General features: G+C 38.6%; 1 protein-coding gene across 1 annotated transcript in view; it reads right to left on the bottom strand.

Annotated features, from left to right (window-relative positions):
- Nucleotides 1-1,045: 1,045 nt before the first annotated feature.
- WIF1 (Wnt inhibitory factor 1) overlaps nucleotides 1,046-12,599 on the bottom strand; it is a 68,518-nt gene continuing 56,964 nt past the window's right edge. Inside the window, exons 8-10 of the mRNA XM_002752707.4 lie at nucleotides 6,329-6,424; nucleotides 5,417-5,512; nucleotides 1,046-1,869 (exon numbers count right to left, since the gene is read on the bottom strand). Coding sequence (XP_002752753.1) covers nucleotides 1,748-1,869; nucleotides 5,417-5,512; nucleotides 6,329-6,424 — 314 coding nt within the window. The 3' untranslated portion in view covers nucleotides 1,046-1,747. The remainder of the gene's footprint in view (nucleotides 1,870-5,416; nucleotides 5,513-6,328; nucleotides 6,425-12,599) is intronic.

The raw sequence follows: 12,599 nt of genomic DNA, 5'->3' as shown, positions 1-12,599 counted from the left end.
ACTTTTCTGCTACCATCTTAATCTTCATTATCAGGGATTTTTACTTAAATCTTTAGATAAATGAGTTGTTTCCATAGTGGATCCCAAGGTTTGTTCCTGGCTCTTGGCCTGCTTTGCCAAGTCTACATGACTACAGGCTGATGGGCAGGGCTCTCCCAGTTAGAGAAGAGATTGTGTGGTCCTACACTGCATCAAAAGCTGCATTCACTCAGCTGGAGTCTTTCCCTGGATCCCTTCTGGTCTTCACGTCACCTCCCTACATCACACAACAGATCATGCCACACCCTAGTGAAAGAAAATCTGTAGACATTAGATTATCTATGAAATTAAGTGCACATTGCCTTGGGAGAATCAGAATAACATGCTGGAAAGCTGTTCCCTAGGATTTGTGGAGCTTTGTATTCTATTGTGTCTGCTTAGAAAAAGGAATGAGGGAGAGCAGCATAGTGTTAACACTCTGGAGTCAGATGACAGATTCAAACCCTGTCCCTGTTACGTGAGAGCTTACTGTTTCCAAGGCTCAGTTTCTGATCTGTAACAGGGCTTAATGATACCTGCCTCACATAAGATAACCCATGTACTAGACTTGGGAGCAGATAGGATTGTTTGTTTGTTTTGTTTTGTTTCTGCTAGGCTCCCTTAAATCATGGGACCAATAGGTTTTTAATACATGGTAGTAGGTAGCCTTTTCATTTGTAACATTCTGACCCTTTAGAAAGTCTTCCACTAAAGGGATATTTAACACATTCTAGTTAGTGAGAACCTCTTGAAAGAAAATAACAAGCTGAGATCTGACCTAAACAGGAGTGTTGCAGGTGTTGACAGCAGAGGGAAATAAGGCATGGTTGCAGTACAGTCAAGAGAGCTGGGAGGGAGGGCTGACACTGAAGAGCTAAGGCAGGGCAGACAATGGAATAGCTTTGTGGTTTTTTTTTAATGGTACTGGAAATATTAACTACCACTAAATTGCAACCAACTTTATTTTCATAAGATAGCATGGACAATGACCACCTCCATATAACACTCAGAAAACGAAAGCAGCACCTTTAATTTATACATACAAACTGTATAAAATGTTTATTATGTAAGAGCTGTGTTTTGTTTACAATATATTATATTGCTTCAAGCCAATGCAAAAAGTTCATACATTATATTCCATATTTCATTGTTTAGAATATATTATATTGTTTAAATGCCACTACCACAGTGTAATTTTTTTTTAATATTGAATCTCTGGAATAATGATAAAGTCAAAATATATTGTACTGAGAGTTTAAAAATTAGGAGCAAATTTTAAAAATGTGACAAACATCTAAATATATGACAATAAAATCTGAAATGCTCTAACTCCAACATAATTAACTGCTCCATCCAAATTCTTGTAACTTATGCATTTTTGCCCAATTTAACCTTTCTAATAATGTTCCCCTGCCCCCAGACACCATGGATGCACTGTAATTTTCACAGTATCTGCCAACTAAACACTGAAAATTTTAACTTGATCAACTGACATAATATAAAATCTGTCCCAAAGCACTGAAACAAGAAAATCTATACCATCATGCTACAGACATACTTAGAAAACTTAAAAGGAAGAGTAAATATCAGCTCATTGATTTATAATGAAGCTAATAAAATTCAGGCCAGTATTCTTAAGTGTAATGAACATTATTTGAACATTCAACACATGAAAGGTTAACAAAGGCTATGAACTTGGTGTAACTTAAAACGTTTCAGATGTCGGAGTTCACCAGATGTAATTGGATTCAGGTGGATCCCGCCGCTCCTCGGCCTTTTTAAGTGAAGGCGTGTGCTGCCCAAGCTGGGTGCCTGCTGGCCTCAGGGCATGTAAAAGGCTGCCTCCGTACCCTGCAAAATTATTCACAGCTTAAAAGAAAGAAATTACAAAACCAGGCTCTTCAGATTCATTGTTAACCATTCAGATGAAATCCATTTTTGCCTTTTCATCCCAGAGTAAAAAACCACAATGACCACAAAAAGCTACCTGAATGAAGAGATCTCTGTGAAGAGCAACCCATTTTACCAACCCCTTGAAACCAGGTTTCCATCAGATTTCTCATTCACTATATATTTTGGCCATGCAGAAACTCTTGATGCAAAGTCTAGGTGAATGTGATCGAATGGAAGGTTAGTCTCCATCCAAGGGCGGGTAAGGATCTAGCATTGAAGTTTTGAATGTGACTGCAGATTTGGTCATTCATCCTTTGCATTGCTAACATAATCTAGCTGATATTGATCCAGTTCAATGTAACAACCTACTCTTCATAAAGATCACATGATTGGGTGTGGCTACTGCACTTAAAAAATAGGAATTTTGTAAAAATTAAGGCCTTCCATTATATGTATTTGGGAAAAGGTTAAGATTTGAACTGACTCTTCCTCAATTTAGATTTGTGTTTCAGTCAAGGTGGACATCTATCTGTTTCTAGCTGGGTGGTAAATTGAATGTACTGAGTTACACAACTTCAGACTTCCCTTCTTCCTACTTGGGGTGATGCCTGGGGGCACTGACTCATTTCTCATTTCCTAAAACTGATCCAAGGCAACAAATTACTTTGTAAAAATCTGCCTCCATCTTCTTGTGCATCAGAGTTAAATTCATCATTCGTTCCTTGTGTTTTTAAAAGCAAACATGCCATTAAGCAGCTACTGAGAATAGAATACTTTGTCTCTGAATGTGTTTCTTTGAATTGTCAGTATATAGTCTAGTAGCTTGTGGAGTGGTCAAAACCTGAGCCAGCCTACCATATTGATTGGCCTGCCACCCATGAAGTCCAAACCTCCCTGTTGGCAAGAGTGAGCCTATGTGGGGATGTCTGTCTCCAGTATCCTCCTCCCCACCATGACGCCTGGGTCCCTGGGACCTCCCAACATGTCACCCCACTGGGAGTATATTCTTAGCAGAACTCTATGCCTCAGAGCTTCCTTGTCACCTCCCTCTAGTCAAAATAAACCCGTTTCTTTTAGCTCAATTATTTTAGCTAAGGTACAAAAGGGCTGGGTGGCCTCTCCTGGAAAACACATTTGCTTTTTAATCAAACACCAGGTCATCTTCTTGGCATGCAATGCTTGGATTTGAAGGAGGCACACTGATGGCAGAAGCTTTCAGCATCATAATCTCCAAGTGGGGGTGCTATTTGGAGGCTTGCAGACCTGTCAATAGGGCTCATCTACTACATGAGGGCCCCTAATTAGCTTTCTCTTTGAAAGAATGAAGTAACGGTGCCCTTGTGCTCCCCTCTTCATCACTTGCGGGGATCACTGGGACCTGGATGTGAGTCTCAGAAGACCTTTGGCTTCTAAGTCCTGGGATGTGTGGTCTGACCTAGGTTTGAAGATTTTTGAAAGTTGTTTTGATTCTGAGACAAGACTCAGGGTTTGTCTCCAGTTGAGGGTTGCATAAAGGCTTCGGTTTACCCTTTTCCAAAATGGCTAGAAACAGTGAGTCTTCTACAGGTCTTTTAGTCCAAAGAAGATCTCCTTATCAGTAGGTCCTAGCAGGGATGCCATTCAACCATTCCCACCATGTGAGAAGCGATTTTCCAGAGCAGCTGCACTGTTTACTAAACTGTGTCCACCTGAAGCCAATTTAATCAACCATCTAGTCAATTCAATGGCTGAAAAAGAATCAAATCAGTGGCTTAGTGTAGTGATTTGGTTTGGCTGTGTCCCCACCCAAATCTCATCTTGATTTGTAATCCCCTTGTGTCAAGGGAGACACCAGGTGGAGGTAATTGAATCATGGGGGTGGTTCCCCTATGCTGTTCTCATAATAGTGAATGAGTTCTCATGAGATCTGATGGTTTTTTAAGCACTTGGCAAGTTCTTTCCTCATTCTCTCTCCTTCCACCCTGTGAAGAAGGTAACTGCCTCCCTTTGCCTTCTACCACGATTTTAAGTTTCCTGAGGCCTCCCTAGCCATATGAAAGTGTGAGTCAATTAAACCTCTTTCCTTTAGGCATTATTCAGTCTCTGGAAGTTCTTTATAGCAGTATGAGAAGAGACTAATATGTGTAGCCTAGACCAGACACCAGCCTACCTTAAAGTAAACAGATGTATAACTACATATAAATTTATTATATGTACATTAATACAATATAAACATTTGTAAAATATAAGCAAAACTTAGAAAGACTATAATAAATATGTTAAATGTATATTTATATAAAAATATAAATCAAATAGAAAATATAAAAATATTTAAAAAGTAGTATGTTCCCTTAGTACCCCAGTGGATAATTTTCACACTCACTGGGTTACATGCACCAACCTTTGCAGACTGCTGATCTAGGAAAACAACTGATTTGTTCAATTTGCATCCATTACTTTGGAGACATAATATGGTAGACACAACCTAAAATTGTGTGCATTTTTTAATTTTTTATTTTTAGAGACAGGGTCTTGCTATGTTGCCCAGGCTGATCTCAAATTCCTGGATTCAAGAAATCCTCCTGTCTCAGCCTCTCAAGTAGCTTTGACTACAGGCATGTGCCACCACTCGCAGCTTGAAATCATGTTTTTGAAGAGTATGGTGTGTGACCGAAGTCCTCCTTTCTTCCAACTGAAGTGGACAGTGGGCCCATGCTTAAGAGACTGAGTTCTAGCTGCCAGAAGTGCTGAAGCTGTGTTGTTTCGTTAATTTGCTAATTGCCCCTCTCACTCCACAAGGCAGGCCCTTTTCTGTGCACTGGTGTGTCCTCAGTGCTTAGATTCATGCTTAGCACAGGAGAGACCCCAATCAATACTGAATGAATTTAGCAAGTTTCATTGTGTGTCTAAAATAGGCCAGCTGTTTATCTACATAGCTAGTTCATTTTTGGTAGTCAGTAAATTTGAAAAAATACAACTCCATTATGACATCTCTCCCATAGACAGCTTTATAAACCTTTTCTTTCCCTCAAAGAAACTCATTAATTTACCATTGCTAATACAATTTAAATATTTTAAGAAGCAAAATGTTTCATGTTTTATAATGGTACTTGGCAAATCATGAATTATAAAATCTCTGATTTTATAATTATAAAATCAGTATTCTACATTTGATTTAAAATCTTATTTCATGTGTCATTTCTTTCATAGTTAACATGCTGTATTACCCCAAATCAACCTGTATTACTAATTTAGCCTAGAAAATATTTGTGATATTTTACAGATGTGATCTTTTACAAAGGTGCATTACTCTTTACACACCAAAGCTTAGATTCTAAAGTTTAAAGAGGTAGAGAAGAGGCAGAGAAGAAGCTGCTTTTAATGAAATGGAAAGCAGGGCTGAGTTATAGGTTGACTGTTAGCCTTTGAAGCCAAGAAACAGAAGTGAAAAGGCTGGCTCTCCTTCTGGCCTCCCACTCACTTTTATTTTTTCCCTTGTTTATAACTTTTAATTTCTCCCACTCACTTTTATTGCAGTGTCTTCCATGCCAACCTTCTTGACATTGGCATTTATTGGGTTCATAGCAGGTTCCATGTGCACCACAGCCAGGCTCACAGACAGCTAGAATCAAAGGAAATAAAAGAGTATTTCCTGAGCTTTCCTTTTTCAACAGAATTACATAGTTGCTTTCCTTGCAGTTCTTTAGAATGTGTTAGTTTTGGCTTCATCCCCTAAATTCTTTTTTCTAAGTCAATCTCCAGCTATAAGTTGGTTTTGGACTTTTTGTAAAATCCTGAGAATGATCTTTAAGCATGATATTTTTCATTCACAAAAGCTGTTCAGTAGGATTTTGAAACTCCTGGGCCAGAGAAGTTTATTTTCCTTAAGAAAACACTTGGCTGGGTGCAGTGGCTCACGCCTGTAATCTCAACACTTTGGAAAGCAGAGGTGGGTTGATCATGAGGTGAGGAGTTCAAGACCAGCCTGGCCAAGATAGTGAAACCCCATCTCTACTAAAAAATACAAAGGTTGGCTGGGTACAGTGGCGGGCACCTGTAGTCCCAGCTACTCGGGAGGCTGAGGCAGGAGAATTGCTTGAACTTGGGGAGGTTAAGGTTACAATGATCCAAGATCGTGTCACAGCTCTCCAACCTGGGTGACAGAGTAAGACTCTGTCTCAAAAAACAAACAAACAAACAAACAAACAACAAAATCCCAACACTTCATAGTTAAAACATTCAGTTGCCTGTGTGAGTATCCATTATTTTACATGCACAGATTTCATATAATGCCTCTGGTCTACATAAGGAAGCATATATGTCAGTGAAGAAAGGTTAAATGTGATACCCAGGCAACAGGCAGCAGGCACAGAAGTATGTAGTGAGAGCCCCCTGCTAGTTTAATGACCCGATAACCAGGTTGGCAATGTGTACTTACGCTTTGAACAGAGGTCTCCGTGGTAACCTTTGGAACACTTACATTTGCTTTTACCAATGCATTTACCTCCATTTCGACAGGGTTGTGGGCATTTGCCTGAAAAGAGAAGACTGCAATTAAACAAGGAACCCAGTGCTTCATTCAGAGGTAATTACATTTTTTAAAGGAATTACAAGGCTTTGAGAGGACAAATGCTTTTAAATGGCAGTTATTTCATTTATTTCAGAACTACTTTGGCTTTTATTTTATTTGAGTTTTGTTTTTGGAACAGACAGGATAATATTTTTAACTTATGCTTTTGGATAATAAATGCTAAAATGCTGCACTTATATTCTTTTTGTTTTTTTAAGTGAAGACAGGGTTTCATCTTATTGGCCAGGGTAGTCTCGAACTCCTGACCTCAAGTGATCCACCCGCCTTGGCCTCCCAAAGTGCTGGGATTACAGGTATGAGCCACCACGCCTGGCCCAATTACTTGTTAATAAACAGAATAATATTTTAGCTAACCCATAAATACTTGATAAGATATACTTTACTAAAAGTTATGACATAAATGACCCTTTAAATAATCTTTTCTCTGAGATTTGATTTTTGTTTTTGTTTTTTTTGAGATGGGATCTTGCTCTTTTGCCCAGACTAGAGTGCAGTGGTGGGACCTTGGCTCACTGCATCGTCCGCCTCCCAGATTCAAATGATTCTCCTGCCTTGGCCTCCAGAGTTGTTGAGATCACAGAAATGTGCCACTACACCCAGCTAATTTTTGTATTTTCAGTAGAGATGGAGCTTCACCATGTTGGCCAGGCTGGTCTCGAACTCTTGACCTCAAGTGATCATCCCACCTCGGCCTCCTAAAATGCTGGGATTGTAGATGTGAGCCACTGTGCCTGGCCAAATTTTAATTTTTGAATGTCACTTTTTCTGAAAGTAAGTCTATACCTGTACCTGATGACAGTCTTAGCCTAAGATTCTTCAGAAAGCAGGACCCGCATGCAGATAGTTTACTTGGGGAAGTGATTGTAGGAAACAGGAATGGGGAAATGGGAAGGGTGAAATAGGGAAGGAGGGAAAGGCAACACAAAAGTGTGTTTGTGGGTGGAAAGCAGGAGTATGGGGCAGCTAAGTCGAGGTGCAGTGGCAATGGCTGGCATGAAAGGCTGGCTAAGAGGCTGTGAGATGGGACATGAAAGATGCCCAGTACCACAACAGTGCATTATCCTGGAATATCTTAGATCCATAATGATACCTTGTCATTTTTCAATCTCTTTGCATAATGAGTATTTTGAATGCTTTTCACAGATCTTTGAATCACAGAATTTTAGAGCTGGAATAATCATGTAATACATTTCCCAGTTCTTCGGAGGCTACTTATTCTCCCTCTGCAACTAGAATTTGCTATCCTAAGGCCTAGTTTTTGAAGAAGTGGAAAATAAGGTACTTTTTACCTAGAGCTGAAACCACATCCTATGCCTGGCATAGTGTTTTGAAGATGGCAAACAGCCCATAGATTTTGGTAGTGGAGGAGTTTGGATTCCTTTTGTTGTTGTTCTTTTTCTTTTCTTTCTTTCTTTTTTTTTTCCACTTTAGCAGAACACTCATTACAAAGGCTTCTGGGTAAATAAAAGAACTAATAAAAGTTTTATCCTAAACTAACCTGCCGTTCATTATCTAAGGACTTCTTTTTATTGCCAAAGAAAGCTGTGAAAGAAGTCAACCACCATATGTTTTACTGACAAGCACTATTGTTGACAAAGAAGAAGCAAATTCTCTAAGAAAATCATTCATCTAAAAACACTTTATCTTTTTATTTACCTAAAAGGACTTTCTTCATATATAAGTAGACCAAAGAAGTACTTAGTCATTGTGGAGAAAATATAGACATAACAATATTGGGATGTTAGCGTCTCTCACAAACCTGGAATGCCATTAGACGTTGAGGTTTTTGTGACTAGAGGTGTTCTAGAAACAGGTATTAAAACAAACTTAATAACAGAATATCACCTCTTTATTGACCAAAAGAGGGTCCTTTCTTTTTGGCCAGGTTAGAATACAAGAATACCATTTACTGTTTAGTTAAGATCTCAACTCAAGAAGGAATATCTAACTCTAAATTTCCATTTGCATCAAAGAAATATCTGACCCCATCATATACACAAAATTGGGTCATATCACAGTACTCTGCAATGCACCAGGTTTTGTCAAATGAGCAAGGTATGGGATGATAATTATATGGCAGAAAAGACAGAGTACTTGTATGTGAACTACTTGGTGAGCCCAAAACGTCTCATCCTCTATAAGCGGTAAAGTTGGTAACTGGGATAATACAGAAAATAATTGGTGGAAAAAATCCTTTCATTGACTTCATGAGGTTTTTGTTTTCATGGCAAGAGGGAAGTGAGGACCCTTAGGTTCACCAAAGTCAGGAAGGAGGACGTTCTCTCCTGGCTGTTACATAACAGAAACATGACTGCAGGGGACATTAGACATTTGAAAGCCATAACTAGTTCAAAGACTGTAGGAGCCAAAATTGACGAAGATCTGATTGTTTTAAAATTCAGAATCCTGGAAATATCTTTAATAATAACTTATTTCTCCTGAAAGTATTTTGCAACCAAATTCTACATATTTCATAGTGGAAAATTGAGTCAGCTTGAGAGATGGCACATTTTCACTTAAAGAGACTAAGTCCTGGCCTGGCATGGTAGCTCACATCTGTACTCCTAGCACTTTGAAAGGCTGAGGCAGGCAGACCATTGGAGGTCAGGAGTTCGAGACCAGCCTGGCCAATATGGTGAAACCCCAACTGTACTAAAAATATAAAAGAATTAGCTGGGCATGGTGGTGGGCACCTGTCATCCCAGCTACTTGGGAGGCTTTGGCAGGAGAATCACTTGAACTCGGAAGGCAGAGGTTGCAGAGAGCAAAGATGGCACCACTGCCCTCCAGGCTGGGTGACAGAGCTAGACTCTCAAAAAAAAAAAAAAAAAAAAAAAGCGAGAAAGACTAAGCCCTGCCTGAAGACAAACAGATTTGACTAAGTTTAAGCTGTTAGCATTTTTACTATAACCAATAGATAAGTCCTTGTAAGAATAATGACATTAGGTAATGACAAAATAAAGACATTAAATTTTCTCCACCTATGCAATTGTAGGATAACTTAAATTTGTGACAGTTTAATGAAGAAAAAATATAAAAGGGTTTATAAGTACCAACAATTATCATCTCTGGGTTTTAGGATTATAGGTGATTTCTAATTGTTTTCTCCAGTATTCTAAAATGTTTTAACAGAGAACATTTTATACTGAGAACTTTTATAAGAATAACCTACTCAGTTATTTTTGAAATCCTTTTCTAATAATTCTTGCATTATAAAAGGATTATAAAGAATTTGGGTAGTCTTTTTAACTGAAGTTCCATTAAAGATTTTTGGGAAATCAATGGTCCTTAGATAACAAGATGAATGTACACTCCATCAGTCCAGATACCTCTAACCATAGTTTTGTTAACCTACAAGCATATCTCACAATCAAGTCAGAATGAAGTTTGAGAAGGTATCATTCTTATTTTTTGAGATGGAGTTTTGCTCCTGTCTCCCAGGCTGGAGTGCAGTGGCTCAGCCTCGGCTCCCTACAACCTCTGCCTTCAGGGTTCAAGCAATTCTCTTGCCTCAGCCTCCTGCGTAGCTGGGACTACAGGCGCCTGCCATTAAACCTGACTAATTTTTGTGTTTTTAGTAGATACAGGATATTGCTATGTTGGCCAGGCTTGTCTCGAACTCCTGACCTCAGGTGATCTGCCTGCCTCAGCCTCTCTAAGTGCTAGAATTATAGGCGTGAGCCACTGTGCCCAGCTGAGATGGTATCATTCTTGACAGAGATCAGGAGAAATGAAAATAAAGATGATATCAGAATACACATTTCGTTAAAACAATAGCCAGTAATGAGTGCTGGCGAGCATGTGGAGAAACTGGAACTCTCATACACTACTGGTGGGAATTTAAAATGGTGCAACTTCTTTGGAAAAAAGTCTGGTAGTTCCTCAAAAAAGTTGTTACTATGTGACCCAGCAATTCCAGCACCAGGGAAATACTCTGAAGAAATAAAAATGTCCACACAAACGTCTTGCACACAGATGTTCATAGCAGTATTATTCATAATAGCCCCACAGTGGAAACAACCCAAATGCCCAAGAACTGATAAATAAAAAAAAAATGTGGTAAACCCATAAAATGGAATACTATTTGGCAATAAAAAGGAATAATGCACTGATACATGTTACACCATGGGTGAGCATTGAAAACATTAGAATGAACCCAGGTGAAAGAAGCCACACCAGAAATGCCGTATCTTGTATTATTCCATTTATGCGAAATGTTGAGAATAAGCAAGTCTAGAGACAGAAAGTAGCTTAGTGGTTGCCAGGGTCTGCAGGGAGAGGAGAAGGAGGAGTGACTGCTAATAGGTACTGGTTTTCTTTTGGAGATGATAACATGTTCTATAATTTAATACAGGTGATGGCTACACAACCTTGGGAATAGCCTGAATGGTACATTTTAAAATGTTAAATTTTATATGATTGTGAGTTATATATTAATTAAAAAATAAGAATACATAATTCAACTATAATTTTTTTGTTTCTATACTTTTAGAGGCACTTTTTAACTCAGGACCTATTTCCATATTTTCTTGGTAATGTGGTTCTCATGATAGAAATAGGAAACTTCCCTCAAGGATTTGGATAAAACTTGCAGTAGGGTCAATCAGGAACTTTCCAAGACCCACATTTTTTGAGGCTGTTAGAAAAAAACAAAAGAAAAAACCAAGAATACAAAACATTGTCTCTGCCAACAGAAGGTCCATAAACTTAAGGGCATGAAAGGAAATACTTACATAAAGAAAAATGAGTCTATGAACAAAAATTCATAACCATGAACCAATTAAGTGTACAGAGTCTGAAGTAAGTACAGGGGAAAATTGAGAGCAGTTAGTTCAGAGATATCTTTATCTGGGAGGGGTAATTAATAAGAATAGAAACCACAGTGAGTTAATTAATTACATGTTCTATGGAAACTTTAGAGGTATTTCATTTGAACCCTATAAAAAATGGTTACTTCATCCACTACTCATTAAGGTACAAAAACCCACAAATAAATTAGAGGTTGAAAGTTCAAACAGGAACTTAGTCTTATTCAACTTTCAATCTACTACAATTTCAGAAACTATGATTATATCAAACAGTGGTGTTTTTACAGATACAGCTGGAAATGAAACACAGACCAAGGTTCCCTCAACACACATCAAGAAAGGCAGGGACAAAGGACCCTTAGCAGACAGGTTCACCTTCTTTTTGCTTTTTCTTGAGCATGTGCTTTGGTGCTATCTGATCTTCTGGATTGTAAGGCAATCTAAGAGGGAGTTATCACATTTCTGAGTGAGACAGAAAGGCTACATGACTTGCTGAGAGCTACATGGCTGGTCAGTGGAAGAGCCTGGACAAGTTGTTTGGAATATTGGTTCCCAAAACAATGATAAGCTACCACATGTTGCCCTTACATTTTTAACTTTTGCATATTGAAGTATGAAAAACATATAGTAAAGGCATAATGTGCACTAATCTTAAGTTTACAATTCAGATGTTTTTATTCACATAGACAAATGTGTGACACTTCACCAATCAGGATACTTAGCATCCCATAAATTTCCTTTTGATCCTATTGTGATTCTCATTTCCACCTTCATCCATTAGTTTTTACCTGTTCTTGAACTTCAAAAAGATGCAAAAGATAATTTTTTGTACCTGGCTACTTTCACTTAGTATCTGTGTGGTTCATTCATGTTGCTTTGCGTGCTATTATTGAATTCTTTTTTATTGCTGTGCGCCTTTTTTCTTGGGTCTACCTTTTTCTCTTAGATGGGCTATTAGGCTCAGTCTAGGATATGTGGCAGTGAGTGGCAGGGGAAACAGGTGGGTAGGTGAACAGATCCCAGAACTGTCCCAGAGCTCTGATCTATATTTCAAGTCTGAAGCTATGGGTTCCATATAACAAGGAAGGGAGAAAATTATTAACACAAAACAATGCAACATGCTACTTAATCCAAACCCATACATAACTGAGTCAGAGAGCATTTCTTCTGAGTCCTCAAAGGTGAGCTGTGTCACTCTTTGCCCCACCTTTGGCCAAAATGCATGGCAGCTGAATCTAGCAAAAAGAAACCACTGGGCTAAGACCTTAGATAAGCTGTTCATTCTCTCTGGGCTTCTAACTCCTCCTTGA

This window comes from Callithrix jacchus, chromosome 9 (assembly GCF_049354715.1).
Source record: "Callithrix jacchus isolate 240 chromosome 9, calJac240_pri, whole genome shotgun sequence".
Classification (NCBI taxonomy): domain Eukaryota; kingdom Metazoa; phylum Chordata; class Mammalia; order Primates; family Cebidae; genus Callithrix; species Callithrix jacchus.
Note: the sequence above shows the minus strand (reverse complement) of the source record. Positions and strands in the feature narration are given on the sequence as shown.